General features: G+C 43.5%; 1 protein-coding gene across 4 annotated transcripts in view; it reads right to left on the reverse strand.

The window, feature by feature from the left end:
- The window catches only part of CPNE8 (copine 8), a 61068-nt gene that overhangs the window by 38451 nt on the left and 429 nt on the right, over window positions 1-22188 (reverse strand). For 3 of the 4 annotated variants that reach the window (XM_081023675.1, XM_081023676.1, XM_081023678.1), the window contains exons 2-3: window positions 4335-4375; window positions 3378-3424 (exon numbers count right to left, since the gene is read on the reverse strand). In XM_081023675.1, coding sequence (XP_080879801.1) covers window positions 3378-3424; window positions 4335-4375 — 88 coding nt within the window. Of the gene's footprint in view, window positions 1-3377; window positions 3425-4334; window positions 4376-5582; window positions 5733-22188 lie in introns of those variants that run through there. The other variant, XM_081023677.1, reaches the window with a different exon arrangement.

Here is a 22188-nt window from a genome sequence, read left to right on the forward strand (position 1 = left end):
GATATCCTGAAGTAAAGTATTGCAATAAACGCTGCATTTTATAAATTTTCCAGAGATAGGGTATATACATCATATTAATTTCTCATACAAATTTTCAGAGGTTACATATAAAAATAATTAAAAACTAAACCATTGTTTGAGCCATGAAACATGATGTAAAGCTTCAGAACAAATGAAGAGTTAAGGAAAATCTTTAGTAATAGATGGAAAGAACAATTTCTGCTAATTTGCTCAGAATCTGGAATTGGCAGCGGATGCAGGACAGGGCGTTATAACTAGCAGACACTATTAAGCAATCTTTTCCTCTGAGATTCTAAGCAAAGTGCCAATTAACAACATTTTACTTGTATTTGTTTTTAAACAGTACACAAACAAAACTTCTAAATCTCCCAGAACACTTTAATTGCTAAAAGGAAGATTTCAAAGTGGACAATTTATCTTCTCCATAAGAACCAAGAAGCTCAGAATCAGGAACAATCTAAATGGGAGCATCTACAAAAACCTAAAATCAATACACCAGGGAAGGGCCGGCCTACAGCTCAGTGATAGAGCATCTTTGCATGCAGCGGGTTCCAAGTTCAATTGGCAGAATCTCCATGTACGAATGGGAATGTTCCCTGTATATGACCCTAGGAAGCTGCTGTCAATCAGTGAAGAAAATACTGTGCTAGATGGACCAATTGCCTGACTTTATTTAAGGCAGCTTCCTATATTCCTAATATTGTATGGGTTAAGGCTATGGCGTTGACTAAGCTTACTACAATATAAGTCATGAAGTCCAACATTTTAAGGAGATGTGTTTCTGTAGCCTCCAAAAATATGGAATTTGGCATCAAAGGGATAGAAAGCTCTGGCAAGTAATAGTAACATCAGTTGTCACAGATTCTAGACAGGTGCTTCAAGCTATGACTACAAATCAGGCCTCTTCTCCCTCAACTGTCATTTGGGGGCAGCCATTTCATCAGACTGCCTCACTGGGAGAGAGATGAAGCAGGGTTCATTGCATCTGCTTTGCTTGAGGCCCAGCTCCATCAAGCACCTAGTGTAGCTTTGCCTGCTGAACAGCAGTCTGAAGGGGGAGTGACTCTACCTGCAGATGATCAGCCTTCAAGGACACAAGAGGAAAAGGCACTGATGGGAACCAGCTGGCTCTGGCCTTCTTAAACAGAGCTCTCAGCAGCAGTCAAATGCCGGAAACAATACTTGTGGTTCCTGGCTCTATCTTGCTGCTTGCTATCTGGATCCCTAGACTGGACCCTTGGCTCTGTGGTCATCTGGATTCCCTGACCTCTAACTGTCTGACTTTGTATGTGGATTCTGCTCTCAGACAAGTGTTCGTTAGAGACTCTTAGCCCTTGCTTGCTTGGCAATGGGACTCGGACGGAGATACAATACCTCCTGCTTCTGAACTATGCCAGCTGGTCAATATAGGAACAACTGTCTAGAAACTGGAGCCTCAGCTTTGAGCTTTGTTCTTTTCCCCTCGTGTGTTGTATTTTTATTTATGTAAACCTGCAGAGTGTCTAGGGAGTGTCTTGTTTAGCTTTCTTGTAAGCCGCTCCGGGAGACTTTTTGGCTGAAGAGCAGCATACAAGTGCTCTAAATAAATAAATAAAAAGTGCCACAAAGCAAATGGAAGCAGAGTGTCAGATGTCACCTCCCTGCATCTATAGATCCACTATCCATTGATAGGTCCTGCCAATCCAGGACTGGCTTTTTCAGCCAGTGCAGAAAATGTAATTAATCTAAGTCACTGCCAGAGATGCTGCAAATCCAAGCTCTTAGGTGGATCAATGGGAACCCAAGAAATATAGCCAATGAATAAATTTACAGCTGATACTAATATTTCTGGAACTCCAAATTGGAAGGCTTTGAAATAATACCTTCAGGCATCTTGATGAATTTTACAATTGAGGCTTTACCCTTGGAAACCATGAATACGTTGAAAAAGAAAATACAATGATACACATTTGTACCTGAACATATTTACTTGTGCTGCTGTCAATGGGTCTTAGTTCAGAGTAAATAAACATGACTTGCAAGAAGAAAACTTATATTATGGTAGTATAACAAGGATTGGGGAACAGAGTACCTTCATTCACGCATCAAGGTAATCCATACATACCAATCTCACCTGCTTTGCTCCTCCCTACTAGAATGTCTAAGAAACAAACCAAATTAAGCCAAGAACAATTCCTCTCTACAGATCATAGTTAGTCTGTACCCACAATCTCTGCACTGGACTTAATACTAATGTCAAGAATCATGGTTTGTTTCCCCCACATATTATCAGAGAAGAGCAAAATAGGTGAGTTAAGCACATTCATGTTAAAGCATTACTTATGTTACTGTGTGATGTGTGAATGAGCCCAGTATGCATTGCTCTTAAAAAAATGTGATCCCAAGTCTCTATATTAACAACCTGGAGCTATCACTTTTTATTGAAACTAAGCTACAAGCTTTTTCCTTCTACCAGTACAAAAAAAGCACTGCTTTATATTGTGAGGTTTTTTTGGGGGGGCGGGGGTATGCCTAGTCCCCCTTCTAATTCCTGGTAAGCCAGACTAGCTTCCTGATAATGTGATAGCCTAGGTAATGTGCTGTGAAGGGACAAAGGCACCAGAGGGCAAATGGGTGGGCCCCTTCCCTGAACTGCCTGGGAGTTAGAAAGACAAAGGGCAGCATTGAGAGTTGAGTGATATGAGCTAGAACATGGGTAGGCAAACTAAGGCCCAGGGGCCAGATCCAGCCCAATCGCCTTCTAGATCTGGCCCGCAAACAGTCTGGGAATCAGCATGTTTTTGCATGAGTAGAATGTGCCCTTTTATTTAAAATGCATCTCTGGGTTATTTGTGGGGCCTGCCTGGTGTTTTTACATGAGCAGAATGTGTGCTTTTATTTAAAAAGCATCTCTGGGTTATTTGTGGGGCATAGGAATTCATTCATTTCCCCCCAAAAAAAATATAGTCTGGCCCCCTACAAGGTCTGAGGGACAGTGGACTGGCCCCCCTGCTGAAAAAGTTTGCTGGCCCCTGAGCTAGAAGCTGGGAAGCCAGACAGAGCAATGTTCAATTTCTGTTTGAGTTCAAGGCTATCACTACGGAGGAAGTAAGACCCTCTTGGGGTGTAAATGCTGTGATCCCTCTATTGCAGGCTCAGGTTGTATAGATGTGTAAATAAACCATACATCATAATGGAACCATACATCATAATGGAACCACAGTCTCTTCTGTACCTCATTCCAAAGCAAACATGAACCCTGGGTAAGATTACTAGGGTTACTAGTAATCTCGCACTGCTCTGAGATTGGGGTGGCATGCAACAATATATATATTGCATATATATACGTATATAAATGCAACAACAAAAAGCTTTACCTCTCTCCATTCCTTATTTCCCATACCCTGGGTATACAAAACACAGACTGTGGGGACAAAAAAGAAGAATGTGATCAATTTCATATGTTCTGTTTAACTTTTCCATTACAACTAATACTCAAAGCTATAATGCTACAGATATTAGGCATACGTTAAAATATTACATAAGATATCCAAGTCCATTTAGGAGTTATAAGCCATCTGAGATCGTGCTTCATGTTTAATGAAACTTCACAATAAGATCCAGCATTCAAACACTGTCTTACTTGAATACTATGTCATACAGTCTAGCTGTTATTCCTGACCATATACATCAGATCTAACAAACCATAAGTAAAAGAAACCTGTTTCAAGTTTAACAGCTACAGAATATTTTAGCCCTATCAGCTGAAGTTACAAAACCTTTTTTTTTTTTTTAAGACACTTCTTTCACCAATATCCTTCTAACTGGGAAACCATTTAAGAACAATGGAGGAAATATCTCCTTGTCTTCCAGACATTTAATATTCTGCTATTAAAGGTTGGCTCTTCTAGTTTATTTACCATGCCCAAGAAAAGTGCATATGCATGTCTACTAGCAATGAGGAGAACAAGGCTTTCTTCAAAGTTCATTATTTTCCTTGATTTTCCAAACAGAAACTATTTTAAACTCCTCATTTAGCAAATATTCAGTTTTTATTTATGCATCCATCACTCAAAAGAATTGTTCAATGTTAGTGGTAAAGGAAAATCCATATCAGAAGGATGCAAGGTTGGCTTCATTGCAGCCCTGGCTTTATAGTACCAGGAAACTGATTTACTTACACAAGAACCAGTAGCAAAAATTATCATTAAGGATTACTGGCTAATTAAACTTTCATCCAGTCCCTTGCATAATTCATCTTAATCTAAAAGAAAACATTATGAGAGGTGAATAGAAAATTGAAAATTTCATTAACAAATAAATGTTATACTTACTTGGATCAGATTTTGAAAATGTGTCTCGGTCCAAAAGGTTCCTATTCATGAAAGAAAAGATCATGTTACCGTTCTGTTTTTAAAAATCACTACTAAAGATCTTAAACAGAAAGAGTCATATTGAAAGAGATTATTAAAGAAAGTGATCTCCGCCTTCATTGCCTTGTATATTGGGTCCCACAAACGAGAGTGCTTCAACAGTCCAACTAGCTTCTGTACTGGTTGAGGAACTGCCAGTTGCCCTGAACTATAGATTATCTTTTACTGTTCTTCATGTTCACACACTGCCTTCAACCTCAGCAATACAATACAGTGGTACCTTGGTTTAAGAACAGCTTAGTTCAGGCATCCCCAAACTCAGCCCTCCAGCTGTTTTGGGACTACAATTCCCATCATCCCTAGCTAACAGGACCAGTGGTCAGGGAGGATAAGAACTGTAGTCCCAAAACAGCTGGAGGGCCGAGTTTTGGGGATGCCTGGCTTAGTTTACGAACAACTTGGATGAAGAACGCTGCAAACCCGGAAGTAGGTGTTTTGGTTTGTGAACTTTGCCTTGGAAGCAGAACATGTTCCGCTTCCTGTTGAGTGTGTTCCATTTGTAAATTGAGTCCCCCGCTGCTATGGGAAAGCACACCTTGGTTTAAGAACGCTTTGGTTTAAGAACGGACTTCCGGAACGGATTAAGTTATCAACCAAGGTACCACTGCATAGCACAAACCATAGCTTGCAGCTGCACTCAAACTAGCAAACTGTAAGAACATAAGAAAAGCCCTGCTGGAGCAGACCATCTAGTGCAGCTTCCTGGTCTCACAGTGGCCAACCAGATGCCTATGAAAAGCACACAAGCAGAAACTGAGTACAACACTTGCCTCTGACAGTGGAGGCACATCAGTCATCATCGCTAGTACCACTGACAGCTGTAGCATCTTCCATCAATAAATATGATCCAATTTTGGGGTGGTTTTAAAACTTAAGAGTCTCCCTGTCAGAACACTTGAGAGGTCTGTTATTATCAGCATGGGGCATCACTTCTTAATAGTAGCCAGCAGCAAGGTGTGGCAAGGAGAAACCATGTTAACGTTTATCCGTTACCCAGAGGATCAAAGTAAGAATGAGGCACATTTGGGGGGAAAGCTAGAACACTTCCCCTCAATGAAAGGTATAGCTTAAAAGTTACTCTAATAAGGTACCAACATTGTTTTAGACACTCTTTACAGAGATAGTGAAGAACTTCCTTAAAATTCTTACCTTAAACCTGTCCCTGAATCAGAGGCAGAGCATTTCCTGCCTGCGCCCGGGGCAGGCAACATCAGCAGCACACCCGCATCAGGGCACACCGTGGGGGCCAGGAGCTTTTTAGTCCTAGAATAAGAGCAATTTCTATTCTAGGAGGAATGAGTCTATTCAGAGCAGTGGTGTAGCGTGGTAGTGGGGCCGTGGGCGGGGCAGAGCGCCATAGTGACCTCTGCCCACTGCAACAGTTGGGGGGGCCACGCCCTGCCCCGTCCTGAGCTGTTGCGTCCTTCTCATCACCCTCCAGCTTGGGGGGTGGCTGAGAAGGATGCAACAGGCATGGGTCCTGGCCCCTGCGAGCCCAGCACTGCTTTTGCGAGCTGCGCTGCTTGCAGGGAGGGTGTCGTGAGCTGTGGTGTCCTCCTCATAGTGTCCTCCAGCTGGGGGGTGACAGAAGGACACAACAGGCAGGCGCCCCGGGTCCTGCGAGCATGCCTGTTGCATCCTTCTCAGCCACCCCCCAAGCTGGAGGGCAATGAGAAGGACACAACAGCCCAGGACAGGGCAGGGCGTGGCCCCCCCAACTGCTGCAGTGGGCAGAGGTCACTATGGCGCTGTGCCCCGCCCACGGCCCCACTACCACGCTACACCACTGCTCTAAATAGACTCATTCCTCCTAGAAAGGAATGGAAATTACTCTTATTCTAGGAGAAAAAAACTCTCAGCCCCTTCTAGGATCTTCACAAGAAAGGGCAGGAGCCCAGATTGGGATTCTGACAGACAAGCCCCATCTGGGTTCCTGCCCTATCTAGGCTCCTGCCCCATCTGGGCTCCTGGAGACGGTTATGACCTGTCTAACAGTTCTAACTGCCTACTTTCCTGATTGGCTGAAACTCCACTCAGGAGGCGGAGCCAGGGTCTGTCCTTCACAATAGCCCTTTGTCTAATCCTCTTTTAAAGATATCCAAGTGGGCATCTATCACGTCATCTTGTGGGAATAAATTTCTTAGTATCACTATGCTCTGTGTGAATAAGGACTTCACCTGCCCTGAATGTTCTAGCTTTCAATTTCATTGGACTGCCCCAAGTTCTAGTTTTATGAAAGAGAAACTTCACTCTGTCCACTTAATCCACACTATGAATGATTTTATATACTTCTAACATGTCCCCCTCTGGGCGCAGGTGGCGCTGTGGTCTTAAACACTGAGCCTAGGTCTCTTATCGATCTAAAGGTCGGTGGTTCGAATCCCCGTGAAGGGGTGAGCTCCCGTTGCTCGGTCCCAGCTCCTGCCAACCTAGCAGTTCAAAACTACATCAAAGTGAAAGTAGATAAATAGGTACCGCTCTGGCGGGAAAAGAAACGGCGTTTCCGTGCGCTGCTCTGGTTTCGCCAGAAGCGGCTTAGTTATGCTGGCCATAAGACCCAGAAAAACTGTGGACAAACATCGGCTCCCTCAGCCAGTAAAGTGAGATGAGTGCCGCAACCCCAGAGTCATCCGCGACTGGACTTAACTGTCAGGGGTCCTTTACCTTTTAACATGTCCCCACTTACCTGCCTTTTCCCTAAACTAAAATGCCTCAAATGTTGAGACCTCTCCTCACAGCAGCAATGCTCCAAACCCTTTGAGCATTGGTTGCCCTTTTGCAACCAAAGGTTAAGCAAACAGAACTATACGCAGTATTCACACCATAGTTGATGTAGTAGTCACACCATAGTTGTTTAGCAGCATTATGATATTGGCAGTTCTATTCTCAATCCCCTCCCTAGTGATCCCTAGCATGTAAGTAATTTGCTTTTTTCACAGCTCCCTCATACTAGGATCAACATATTCATTAAACTATCCACTATGATCCCAAGGTTTCGTTCCCAGTCAGCCACTGCCAGTTCAGACCCTATGAATGTATATGTGAAATTGGGAGAGGTGTCCCAATGTGCATCAATCACTTCATACTTCCTTACATAGAATTACATTTGCCATTTTAATGGCCCTCCTCTCAGGTTGGAGAAATCCTTTTGGAGCTCCTCCCAATCCCTTTTTGTTTTAACCACCCTGAATAATTTGGCACTATCAGCAAACCTGCGTACCTCACTTCTCAATGCCAACTCTAGATTGTTTATGAACAAGATAAAAAGCATGGGTCTCAATACCAATACAGTCATACCTTGTGTTGCGTCTGCTTCATGTTTCGTCTTTTCGGGTTATGAACGTGGCAAACCCGGAAGTGTTTACTTCCGGGTTCGCCACGCACGCATGTGCAGAAACGATCTGCGCGCTTCGCAGAGAAGTGCTCTGTTGTGCCACGCGTGTGTGCAGAAGCGGCGTTCTAGTTGCAGACTTTTCGGGATGCAAACGGCACCCCGGAACAGATTGAGTCTGCAACTAGAGGTACCACTGTACTTGGGAGACTCCATTTTCCATATCCCTCAGCTGGAATAACTGAATGTTTTTTTCTTCCTCCCTGCTTCTTGTTTCTTAGCCAGTTCCATGAGTGTCCCTCCTCTTATCCCATGACTGACAAGCTCACTCAAGAGTCTGGTGAGGGACTTTATCAAACATTTTCTGGTATTCAGAGTACACATTGTCAACTGGATCACCATCTATATGCTGTACTAATTGGCACTCTCAAAGAATGCTAAGAGGTTAGTAAGAAAGAACTAAGGGCTTATCCAAAATTATCTTTTCTCTGCTCTTTCCAGACATGGTATGCAATTTAAAGCTCCATGTCTATTACCCCCCCCCCCATTTTTATTATTATTTTTTGCTCTGGAGCTTTCCCTGCAAAAACCTGCTCTTTAAAGTTCAATTGGAGCAAACATCAATCTGTGCAAAACCGAAATTAACGTTTACTATTATTCAACTTTACAGGGCTGGTTTTTATGGGGAAAGCTCAGCACAAAAACCAAAAACAAAATGGCTCAGACATGGAGCATTAAAGCATAGACCTCTGCCTGGAAAGAGCAGGGCAAAAGGCAAGTGTGGATAAGCCCTTTCTTTTGCAGAAGCAATTCTGATTCTGCTCAGCAAAATGCTTTGTAATATTATCTTTAACAATGTTTTCCACCAGTTTTTCTAGAACTAAGCAATCTGTCATTTCTTAGATCCTCCTCACCCCCAGATCCTTTTTTAAAAAGTGGCATTACACAGGTCACCTTCCAGTCCTCAGTACAGAGGCTAATCTTAGAGGCAAGTTACATGTTTTTGATATAAGATCAGAAATGTCACACCTGAGTTCTTGAGTTGATGCCATCAGGACCAGGTTATTTGTCAGTTTTTACTTTGTGAATGAGACCCGGAAACACACAGCTTCTCTGCAAATCTTATTTTCCTCCTTTAGCATACCTTTGACTCAGTTGCCATTCAAACATCCAGCCACCTCCCTAGCGGGTCTCCCAATTATTATTTTTTTTTAAAGTTGGTGGTGTCCTCATGCTTTTAGCAATATGTTCCTCAAATTCTTTTTTAGCATACCTTATTGTTTGTTTAATGGGACGCGGGTGGCGCTGTGGGTAAACCTCAGTGCCTAGGACTTGCCGATCGTATGGTCAGCGGTTCGAATCCCCGCGGCGGGGTGAGCTCCCATCTTTCGGTCCCAGCTCCTGCCCACCTAGCAGTTCGAAAGCACCCCTAAGTGCAAGTAGATAAATAGGTACCGCTTTATAGTGGGAAGGTAAACGGCGTTTCCGTGTGCTGCGCTGGTGCTGGCTCGCCAGAGCAGCTTCGTCACGCTGGCCACGTGACCCGGAAGTGTCTTTGGACAGCGCTGGCTCCCGGCCTCTTAAGTGAGATGAGCGCACAACCCTAGAGTCGGACACGACTGGCCCGTACGGGCAGGGGTACCTTTACCTATTGCTTGTTTGTATTTCTTTTATCAAAGTCTGTGTTCTGTTTCTCTCATTTGGACAAGACTTACATTTTTCTTGGTCTTGGTGGTTCCTTTCCTGATCTGTTGTATACAGTCTAGCTGAGCTTCTAATATTGTGATTTTAAACAACCCCAAATATTTTGGAGAGATTAGACCCTCTTGACTTTGGCTTTCAACTTCCACAGCCTCATTTTTAGGAAGTTTCCTCTTCTGTGTGGGAGATTTTAGCAAACAAACCTAACAATACATATTTCCTAGCTAGTATGTGAATGAGTTAAGGACCACTGAGTTCTTATTGCTAGAATAGGCTCAGTAGAGTCATGCCTCCTCTTCTCTTGAGAGGAAGGAAGTGAAGCCTGTTTCCAGTGTCCCCCACCCCTTTCACTGCAAGCCATGGAGACAGACGAGCCTGGTACCTTCCAGGCCATGGGTAGGCAAACTAAGGCTGGGGGCCGGATCACCTTCTAAATCCAGCCTGCGGAAGGTATGGGAATCAGCGTGTTTTTACATGAGTAGAATGTGTGCTTTTATTTAAAATGCATCTATGGATTACTTGTGGGGCATAGGAATTTGTTCATCCCCCCCCCAAAAAAAATAGTCCGGCCCCCCACAAGGTCTGAGGGATAATGGACCAGCCCCCTGCTGAAAAAGTTTGCTGACCCCTGTTCCAGGCTCTGAAGCTATAATTGCTGTATTTCTACTAAGAGTGTTTTACATGCATTATTTTATTGCTGCTGTGTAAGGAAAATGCATGTCTGAGACTAAGAAACTGTAAGTAAAGCATTTCAAACTTACTTTGCAGTGTGTAGTGTATTTATTGAAAAGGGAGTTAAAGGGGGTCAGCTGCCTTATGCAGCTGAACAAACAGAATAAATAAGGTTTAATAGCCTATTCCTGTGCTTCATTAATCTGCCTAATGATGGGACTTAATATTCTGCTACTGGGGCTCTCTGTGTGCTAGCCTCACCTTTTAAAAACAGACACCAGCTATTTTACTTTTGTTGTCGGTCTCTAGAGGATCAACTATAATTAATATATTCCATCAGGCTTATGTTATGCCCATCATATCTATGTTGTCCTCTCAGACAAAGCACTCCAGTTCATTTATCTTGACTCAGCAGCTTCTAGCATTAGCAAATAAACACTTATATATACTGTAGTATCTTTCACCAAGTGTCCTTGGTACTTGAACTTTAGCCTATAGCGCTCTAGCCTCTCTAAATCTGTAGCATATGTCAATGCTAAATTCTACCTCTTCCCAATTTGAATACTCATTATTTTTTTCACCTTCATCCCATGGGGAAGATATAATCGAAACCAGAGCCTCCTCGGCTCTTGTCAGCTTCCCTTCCCCCTGCAATCAGTTTCTTTATTTAATTATATTCCTTACCCACCCTTCACCACAAGGTCTCAAGGCAGGAGGATGACAACAATAAAAGTTTTATGGTAGACAATATCTTGCTGAGTAAAGAAATAAAGTGGGTAGATAAAGTCTTCAAGCAATGTATGACACACAAGGGAAGACCATAGCTGTCAACTTACAGATTTGAAAATAAGGGACCAGCAGCCTTGAAAATAAGGGACCGGCAGCCAGAATAAGGGACCTACAGCCTCACCTGTTCCAGGCACTCCAGTCTTCCTGTCCTTCTGCAGTCTGGTCAAACTCATGCTGGTAGCTTCGAGAACACTGTCCAACAAACTTTGTAACCAGAGGTTCAACTGAATAGAATCTGAATCACATGCACCACAAGGCCTATGCAGCCTCAACTTAAGATGGCTCCCCGGCCTGGCTTTGCACTGCAAAGTTTGCAGCAGCACGTGCAACAAAATGGCGTCCAGCATTCAAAACCCCCCTCAGCTTGCATTAACTAGCCACACACAAGGCATGCAAGCTCCAACCCCCAGTCATTCTTAGACTTCTTATTGGGTGAGCAACACAGCCAAGCAACACAGTTGGAGCCTCCGTCCTCCCTGGCTGGCAGGGAGGGAGGGAGGGAGAGGAGCTGCTTCCTTTGAAATTTAAGGGACATCATTTAAGGGACATCCATCAATAAGGGACAGCAGCGGGACATGGCGCTGGAATAAGGGACTGTCCCTTCAAATAAGGGACACTTGACAGCTATGGGGAAGACAGAGGCACTAGGGCAGTGAACTTTGGTGTGAGAACAAGGGTATTATCATAATGGCTCACTTGAAAAGGACAACCTTTCTATAACAAAATGTTGGAAAGTATAAAGAAAGTATAAAGGAAGTACAATTTCTCCTAATTTAAGCTTTCATTCAATGTAGTTCCAAACTAGGTTTCTACCTATGATGCAATCAAACCTATGAGAAGTTCCGCATGTTCTGATTGGTGGGTACAAGTTTTGAATTTGGCTGGGTTTGGACTAGAGTGGCTAGAATAAGTGTATATATGGCTAGGAGCTGGCTATATGGTTGAAGGGCCCACGACTGGAGATTGCGATGGACAGCCAGGAGAAGGCAACAGAAGTGGAAGAGGATCAAGGAGGAAGGAAGAAGACCTGAAAGGAAAGCAGAGTGGCTTGGCGGCCAGAGGATTGCTGGGATAGCTGAATTACTTTTATATACAACAACTGTATACAACAACTTTTATAAGTTGCTGTATACAGAGGGTGGAATAAACACACACACACACACACACACACACACACACACACACTTAACATCCATGTTCATTTCTAAGGGCAATATATATATGAATGAAGCTGATAAAATACTGACCAATTACAGAAAAATGTTTATTTTATTTGGATGCTTAAATGGGAAGTCCTTTTACTACAGGTAAAATATGTTCAGACTAACTTGTTGTGGACAGTTATCTAGATGCCATGTTCTGATGCAGCTGAAGTTTTCAAACAGTTTTGAGCCTAATGCACTGCAGATCATTTACCCTGGATCTTACAAGAACATAGATCATGGTAATAAACTTGTAGCTGGCACACAAGAGCTTTCTCCCCCAGAAGAAATGTGAACATTCAGCGTTAACAGCCAAACTTAACAGTACTTCTGAACTACAAACCTGCTCTTTAAGAGGAAGTGCCAACCTCATCTAGAAAAGGCTGTGTACCACTTCCTCAGACCCTGAATTCCTAATTATTAGTGGATCTGTCTTGTCTGGATTGAGTGGTTTCTTCATTCACATCCCGCTTTTCACAGAATATAGAGGTCTGTCCAGTTTTTCTATCACTCCTATCAGTTCAAATGCAAGGAAGGCCGATTCAAACTACGGTTTGAGAACCAACCAGATCATAAACCAGAGTTTGATCCTGGCTTGTTTAAAACTAACCAAAGTTCCCCAAATTTGGATCTTAATCAGGAACTCTAGTTAGCTTAAACATGGAAACATCCAATCTCTTCCACATAGTTGTGTCAGAGGGGGGAAGAAGGGATGGTGTGAGCCCGGTTCCTGCTGAGACTCATTCATGCAATGATAAACTACAGTTTAGCATTAAGTCCCCAAAATCTCAACTAGGGATAAAAGACACCATTAAAAATTGTATATTAATAATGTTTTCTGTAGCTATGGTTTTTTCGACTGGACTGTAGTCAAACAGCTGAACTTTGAAAAAGACACACTATGATCACTGTTTATAGCCATAAAATAAAGTTAATATTACAAATTCTTTAAAGTGTTTTGCTTGTTATGGTGATTGCATTGTATTCAATATGGCACTAAAGAAATTGTCCTGTAAGTATAAGCATTTCTGCTGGTCTGATAGAATGATCTCCCCTCTCACCCCTTGCAAAAAGGCATTGTCCCAACCCTCTGGGATAGATCTGGGGAGGGCATAGGGGAATGGGGGGCAGGGGAGAGAATAATGGGGAAGTTCCATTGCACTAGCAGGAATTGTGCTAGTTTCTGTTAACATAACTACTTAGTTGAACACAGCACAATACTACTTTGATGCCAGGTTACAAAACTAAACAGAGGTAGCAGTCATGAAAGTAACTGCATAAAAGTTGCTACCAACTTTGTTATTCAACATATTTATGTTAGACATTTGTAACCTAAGAGAAACACCCACACCATTTTTTCTAAAGCTTCCTTGACTGCTTGCTTGGAGCAACTTACCAGAGGCAACCTGAGAGGTGTCTATTTATACATCTCTCCTCACACTGCTGATTTATCCAGAATCACTCCGTTTTCTACATGCAAACCTAGGCACAGGGGAACTGGCTCAGAACAAACTAATGATACAGGGGTACTAGAATGAGGAAAAGAACAGCTGTAAAAGGAAGTTAACTTGCAATGTAAAAATGGCTTTAGGGTCATACCCAACAAACCAAAACGGTTGCCAAATCTACATTACTGTAGACAATAGGTATGTAAAGCTGTTTCGTTTCTGTGATTCAACATGGTGGTGGATAAATCTTTTTTATATATACATCATAAGCAGGAAGCTAACCAAGGAAGTGGTTGGACAAGATGGACATGATGAATGATAAGTAGCAGGAAAGACTTCTTTTGATTGATATTCACTATGGATGATATCTGCTCTTAACCCTTTTTTCTTTTTTTTCTTTTTTGAGAATGAGGAGGAAGGATGTCTGAAGAAGGGATGAGGGAAGCTCTACATTAGGAACAGGAAAAAAAGATCAACATTGGGATCTGCTGTGCCAGTGAATTCTGCTGCCTGAGGCGGCTACCTCACCTTGCCTCAGGGGTGGGCCAGCCCAGCTTTGGGGCATTGCCAAATAACCACATGTGGCTAAATGAGCCAGTTACATTACAATTATTATTATTTTAACAGCAAGCAGTTCCTTCACTCATGGAGGGGCTTTTTAGAATGTGTGAGCATGTAGGGGTGCTCAAGTATACTCTGTGTTTTGATGGAAATGCAGTTAGGCATGTGTGACTGTATATATGTGAAGTGTGTGTTCACATATATGTGTAGGGAGAGGGAGAGGGAGAGGGAGAGGGAGAGAGAGAGAGAGAGAGAGAGATGTATGTGTGTCTGGTTTGTACAAGTGCAATGAATGTGTATTTGAATGAGAGAAAGTGTGGCCATCCTGTATATTTTTTCCTGGTACTGGGAAATGTTCCGTTATTACAGCAAAAGTAATGGGCAGGGATCAAAATAGTGAAATTTCCACAATCAGGATCAGCAGGACATAGGTGACCTCCCATAACAAGTATAAGGATATCCAGTAAGGGAGAGGAGCAATGACTGTATTTCTTCGGACTCTGTGTTATGCCACATGACCATGGTAGCCATTTTGTGGCTGGCGCCCACAGCACTTTCTCAAAATTCAAAATGCGCCTTCTGATTTAAAAAACTTGGCAACCCTTAGAGTAGACAATATTGGACTAGATGGACCAGTATGTTGACAGTATAAAATCAGTGTGGTGAGATGCACTTTTGGTCTAAACCAGAAAACCTCTTCTAATATTTAGGAGTCTTACCGTCACTAAATTGTGGAAGACCAGGTCAAACATGAAATATTTTTCTAGAATATTCACATACGTTCTTGAAAGAACTGCCTATAAAAAGGGTATGTGCTGTATATGGGAAGATTTATAAGACCCAGGTTTAAATCTCAACCAGACATTAAGGTCATTGGGTGATCCTAGCCTGTCACTCTCTCTCAGTCTAACCTACTTCATGGAATTGCTATGAAGATAAAATGTGTGGTGGGAAAAGAGGGGACATGTATTTAATACTTCTTTCCAGGATGGGATACAAATATTCAGTGTGTGCAAATATTTTATATAGATATACTGTATAGACACACACACACACACACAGAATTCTTCATGTACCTTGTAAAATGGTGTCAGGCTCACAAAAACTTATGCAACAATAAAATAAATCAGTATTTAATGTGTCACTAGACTAAATTTCTTCTGCTTTGTGTAACTTAGCCTATCATACTGAAAAGTTATTTAGATATATTTTTATTTCCTTAGCTAAAAGCCAGCTGAATGTGAATATGTATCTCAACATGTGTTTACCAAAACCTCAAGTGCCATGCATTACACATTTGAACAAAACCTTAAGAATATTACCCACGTAAAATACTGCAACTGATCCATTTTTGACATTTGAATGCATTTACCTTGAAATAGACAATTAATTCAAGTAGCCACTCAATCATTATGTTTCTGGAGTCAAATATAAGTATGTTGCTCTAAATACATGTTTCCAAGAATGGCATAAAACTCAGAGCCTCATTTTATGTTTACTATGGATTTCTAGCTTTCTTGCTTTCGAAAAACAAACACATGGGGGCAGTCTGTTTACCATGAGAAATTTGCTTCATTGGCTCAAGTCAAAAAACATACCAAACTATGGTTAAGAAGGCTAATTTTGGTTTACAGCAATGTCTGAATTGGCAGCCATTTTTGTGACTGGCTAGCAAACCGGAGCCATGGTTTTATTTTGCATTATCTATGGGTTATCATGGGGACACGGGTGGTGCTGTGGGTTAAATCAGAGCCTAGGACTTGCCGATCAGAAGGTCGGCGGTTCGAATCCCCGCAACGGGGTGAGCTCCCGTTGCTTGGTCCTTGCTCCTGCCAATCTAGCAGTTCGAAAGCCTGTCAAAGTGCAAGTAGATAAATAGGTACCGCTCCGGCAGGAAGGCAAACGGCGTTTCCGTGCGCTGCTCTGGTTCACCAGAAGCGACTTAGTCATGCTGGCCACATGACCTGGAAGCTGTACGCTGGCTCCCTAGGCCAATAAAGCGAGATGAGCGCCGCAACCCCAGAGTCGTCCGCGACTGGACCTAACAAGATTGAGCTTGATGCAATGGAGCTTGTACATCTCCAGTGATAATTAATTTTTATGTGAATCATAAATCACATAACATGTGCACACTTGCTATTATGGCAAATGTGCTATTAATACTGAACAGGTTCCCTCTTGCTGATATAGTACAACAGGCACCTGTCTTGAAAGAAATTAAAGGCCCATTTTTTATGCTTAATTCCCAAGTTGCTAAACCAGGAAATGTTGCTATCAGCAGAAAAAGAGCAATGGGACTGAACCTGGTTTAACAGGCGCTAGGGAAGGAGTTGTCGTCGCGGCACTCCTTGGTGTGTGGAGTGCCACAGGGTGCAATCCTTCCCCCGATGCTATTCAATATCTTTATGTGCCCCCTTGCCTAGATTGTCTGGAGTTTTGGGCTGGGTTGTCATCAATATGCTGATGACACCCAACTTTTTCTGTTGATGGACGGCCGCCCTGACTCTGACCAGACACTTGGAAGCTGTGGCTGGATGGCTGCGTGGGAGCCGGTTGAAGTTAAACCCTTCAAAGACAGAGGTCCTCTGGCTGGGTTGGGACGACATGGGTTTGGGGGCCAACTCCCATCTCTGCGGGGGCTCAATTAGTGTCAGTGCCATCTGTCAAGAGTTTGGGTGTAACTTTTGACGCCTCCCTTTCTATGGAGGCGCAGGTTGCAGCCACAGCAAAGGTGGCACTTTTCCATCTCCGCCGTATTAAGCAGTTGGTCCCTTACCTTTCTTGCCCTGATCTGGCCCCAGTGATCCATGCAACAGTCATCTCCAGGCTTGATTATTGTAACTCGCTCTACGCGGGGCTGCCCTTGAAGCTGAACCAGAAACTCCAGCAGGTGCAAAATGCCACAGTGAGGCTCCTTACAGGGTCCTTGTCGTGGGATCACATTCATCCAGCCAGCTGCACCGGCTCCCGGTGGAGTACAGGGTTAGGTTTAAGGTGCTGGTTTTGTCCTTTAAAGTCCTATGCGGCCTAGGACCCTCATACCTACGGGACCGCCTCTCCTGGTATGCCCCGCAGAGGACCTTAAGGTCCATAAATAACACCACTTTGGGGGTCTCGAGCCTCAAGGAGGTTAGATTGGTCTCAACTAGGGCCACGGCCTTTTCAGCCCTGGCCCCGACTTGGTGGAACGCTTTGTCACAAGAGACCAGGGCCCTGCGGGATTTGACATCTTTCCGCAGGGCCTGCAAGATGGAGCTGTTCCACCTGGCCTTTGACTCACTCTGGCCCCTTATATGGGATTTGGTATATAAATTTTCCCTTGGCCCATGTAGGACCAGAATGGATAGCTGGCTCGGGTGAATATCTGATGTTTCCCCCTTTATGGTCTTGATTTATGGTCTGCTACTAAAACGAGGCTGCATTTTAAGCTGTATTTTAAGCCGTATTTTAATTAACTGCCAGTCCTACCATTGGCAAGTGACGACAGGTCCAAGCTCGACTGCTTCACTGTGTTGGCCTGGGAGCTGCCATTGCAAAGCTGCATTCTTCTTCATCACACACCCCAAGCTGCTGCAAGCTGCAGAGCTGTGGGCATGGCAGCGACTATGCCAGTCAACTGACATTAAACCACAAGTAGACCAACTCTAAGAATGAAGTTCTACATTTTTATGGGAATCTGAGACCCGTGGTGGAGGGTGTGTTGCCAGTGCCCAGGGCAAGACAAGTATTGCACCCCGTAAACCATTAAGTGTGTAAAGTATGGGGGGGGGGGGCAAGAAAGAAGAAGTGGGGAGAGGAAAAGGTAGTGTAAGAGAGTCTCAATCCAGCAGAGGGGACAGGCTGGGGCAGTGGGTCAGTATTGGAGATGCTGGGTGAGCTGGCCAAGAGCACAATAGCAGTGGCTGAGGAGGTGCACGGCAAGGCAGTGTGCAGCACCAAGTACTTGCCCTTGTGGAGGTCTCTGCCACTGCTGCGTGCCATGTTGAAGGGCTGCTTATTCTCCTACACCCTGAAATACCAGAGGCCACCCCTGCCGCCCTCCAGCCCCTGCCGCCCTCCTCACCCAGCCTCCCTCAGAGTAAAGCCCCAAGCAACTGTTGCTTAACTGGAGCAATAGCCCCAAAGCACTGCCTTTGCTGCTGGCTCCCCACCCCCCTTCCCTGTCTGCCCAACAGCAAAAGGCAAGAAGAGCACTCTGTTGTTGTTTCTTCAGTGGCTGGGACACTGCCTCAGAGCTAGGCTGCACCACACCTTGGCATGGCAGGTACCTAATGCGAGCGGGGCTTCCAAGTAACTGAGCTGAGTGAGACTACCTCTCTCAGTTTCTCTCTGCTTGTCACCCACTGGATGGAGGTGAAGCCAAGGCTGAGAAAGTGAGATGCCTGCATGCTGCGGGAGCGCGTGTGACCGAGTGAAAGGCTGGCTGAGCCAGCCCAACCTCGCCTCTTGGCCGGTCTAGGGTGGGGGATGTGCTCAGGCGTCCCTTTGACAGCCACGGGGAGGCACCACTGCTGCCCCAATCCCAAAGGCCCAGCTTGGGTGCAGCTTGCCTCCCCACATCTCTGGACTGTGGCAGCAGCTCAGCCACACGGCCTTGATGAGGGAGCCTGTTGTGGGAGCACCTGGTTGTGCCCTTCAGAATTTTGTGCCTGGGGCAAGTGTCCTTCTGGGGCCCCCACACCACTGTCTGAGACCAGTAAAAATCAGAATCTTCACAGATTGGTTTTTGTATCAATGGTAAAAGAAGCTGCATCTCTGATATAAATGGCCAATGTAGCTAATCAGAAATTTACATGGAGATTCTTATTATGGACTTTTATTATCAAAGAACTAGACAGTTCAGGCTACTTAAATGGATTAACTTTTCCCTGTTACTTGTTCCCTGTTACTTTCCATGTATACTTGGTAATAAATCTGAAATATCTGCTTATTCAAGGTTCACCACTGAGAGTGCTAAATCAGAATATAGCAGTTCATTCCAAACTAAGTATTGGGAGGTCTTCACTGATTTCCTCTGTCATGTCTGTTTCAGCAGTACTGTATTAAGGCCAACAAAACTTAAAGTCACAATAAAGTAGCCACAGAAAGTGGCAGCAGATATAATAAAACTAAATACAGGCAGATAACTTATGAACTTAGATCAAAACAATCACTCTGGGATTTGGTACAGGTAAAAGGTACAGTAATGGTAAAGGACCGGTAACTCCTATCTTCTGAAGGATGGGCTGTTTGCTTGGTTTTTAATATTTGAGTCAAGTTCCCTACAAATCTTCCCAATCCTGGAAGCACCTATGCTTATTTATTAAAATACTGTAGCACCTCCTGTTTTCTCCTTATGCATGTACCAGTCTGTTAGAGGTATCAAACATGGTGGAAGCTGCCAGAGTACAGGAGTTACCATATACTAGAGACACATACTCAAGATAACTGATCTATATTAAATTCTCTTAATACTGTCAAATTTATGTATTTTAAGTGTTTCACAGTTGGCATGAGATGAGATACATTAACGTATACTGTGAAGTAAAAAAAATGTTGATGGAAGCAGGGAGTCTGATTCAGTGGCATAGACATTGCCAAGGAAAGGCAGTCTGGAACGGAAGAGTTTTCAAGACACATTTGCAGCGAGACCTGCACTGTAGGGGCTATGTAAAGCAGAAAATACCTTGTACTTACAAGCAAGATGCCAATGGGTAAAAAATGTAGCTTTCAACCTAAAAAATCAGCTACAGGTGAAAACAGAATCCTAACCTTGAGTTGGTGATTGCAGCTGTGTATAGGAGGTGGTATTCATTCTGGGTTAATGTTGTATAAGACACAGATGAATTTCAATTTTCTTCCAGTGCCATGATTCTAAATCTAAACAAATTACATCTATAGAAGCAGGCTTGGTGGGGGAGTGATTTTTAAAGAACATCAAATTATGTTTTCGCGGAAATGCAACCATGAAAAGAAAGAGACGAGACTGTTGCCTTTCACCAGGACTTCCATGACAACTCTCCTCCAAAGAACTAGTAAAAACCAGATCACACCATGTTTTGCCAACATTTGATACTGGTCTTTAACTATTTTTGGTGACATGACAAATATACCTCTGTGTTGCAAACCAACACACAAAGCTCCTGGTTTATTTTATCATTAAACATTCAAAAATAAATGCTACAAAACCTAGAAAATACTCCTGAATAAGAAAGGACTACTCCGTTTCATCTGATTTTCTTGATGAAGGCCTTTGAAAATGTATAGAAGCTATAAATGAATTGTACTCCAGGCATAATCATTCAAGAAAAAAATCAAAGCCAAAAGAATTTTCCATGTTTCTGAACATGAATAATTTACATATTCTTCAATTAAAAGAGTTATATGAGAAATAAGTTACGAATCTTTGTTTGAGCTCCAAGATAGGAGACTCTGTAAAGATTCCTATTAAAATAAAAAAGAGGCAACCATAAAAGACAAAGGATGCTGACTTCATAATATGCACTACCAATTTCAATTTTCTCTCTCAATAGTATTTTGATTCAACTATTCTCTTGCCTGAAATGCCACAATGACTGTATTTTAAAGGGCTAACATTTCATTTTTGGCTACAGGAAAAAGGATATGGGTGGGTGTGGAGAAAGCTGTTTGAATGGCCTGCTCCTTAACAAGATTTCAAACCAATTACTTCAGGATAAATGTGATTAAGAAATCTGTCTCCAGAAGTAAGTAACAGGAGCATACAATACACTTCTCATGTTTGCACTGAGATAATCCAGTAAACATTTCCCTGCAATTTACTTCTTACTGTAACAGATAGCATTCAGTCTTCTTGTACCCTGATTTACAAATTCTCAACTGACCCATTACCAAAGCAAGAGCAGGAAGCTCTTTAGCAAGCTCACAAATTATGCAAAAGGGCACTGCAAATAAATCACATGGGGCTAGTGCATGAAGAAAAGCAAACACTAATTCCATCATCTTCCTCAATTCACTCCAGCACAAGGAAAAATACTGTCCCTCTTTTTTAATCTCATTCAAACTGGGAAGGGGGGTTGTCTGCAGAGGCAGATATGTTTCAGATCCTTATCCAATTCATTTTATTCAGAAAGGAAAAGGGATTTTCCACATTGATCCACTACAAAGAGATGGGAATTGTCATCCCATCCGATCCCAGGAGATCACCAATGGAAATTCTGCATTTCACGCACCTCTAGGAAATACTGTGGTGAAGAGGTACAGAGCTGTCTCCTAATGTGATCTTGTCTTACACCCAAGGAAGAGCAAGCCTGGTGAAATAAAATTGTGGGGGAAGACAGGCAGAACAGTTTCTTGCCCGAGTTACACAGAGAACACCACCAACAGAAAAATTTCTGGTCTAGAACGCGAAGGAATTACACACCCACTGCAAGTCTAACACCTACATCATCAACAGGAGAGGATATATGGCACCAAGGCAAGTGCCACCTCAGGTAGAACAAGAAGTTACAGCTTAGCCTTACCACATCCAGAGAAGGGAAATATTATGCTGGCGTATTCTTTTTCCTTTGCCACATAATTGCACAGAGGAAAGACAGGACACAACTTTTCATCACAGTGCATGTGTGTGTCGCACTAAGAAAATATAACCGTTTTCTGGAAGGGGAAGGTGCCACAGGTAGATCAAGATGTGATAGCCTTCTACTCCCAGAGCAAGTAAGAATCACAGAATTGCAAAGTGCTCCGAGGGTCATCTAGTCCAACCCTCTGCAAGAGGGATGTTGTCCTTAATTACTGTCGCGATCCATGTTTATTTTAAGCGGACTCTTTTCGTCGTGGTCCGTTTCCAGGGCCCCGGGCACAACGCAGAGACGCTATTCATCGCAGGCACCCACGTTTCCCCCCATATTGCACGGAGGAGACACGTTTTCAGACAAACCAGACCCTCAGGATCCCACGGAGGCCCGGGTTGCTCGTGGGGCAGTGCGATTTCCAAACACGGGAGGGGGGGGTAGCAGGAGAGAAACGTGTCCGCGCTCCTTCCCTACGTGCCATGGGGGAATTCCACATCCAGGGGGGCACCACGGCAGGGA

This window comes from Podarcis pityusensis (genome assembly GCF_964106645.2).
Source record: "Podarcis pityusensis genome assembly, chromosome: 10".
NCBI classification, from domain to species: Eukaryota; Metazoa; Chordata; class Lepidosauria; order Squamata; family Lacertidae; genus Podarcis; species Podarcis pityusensis.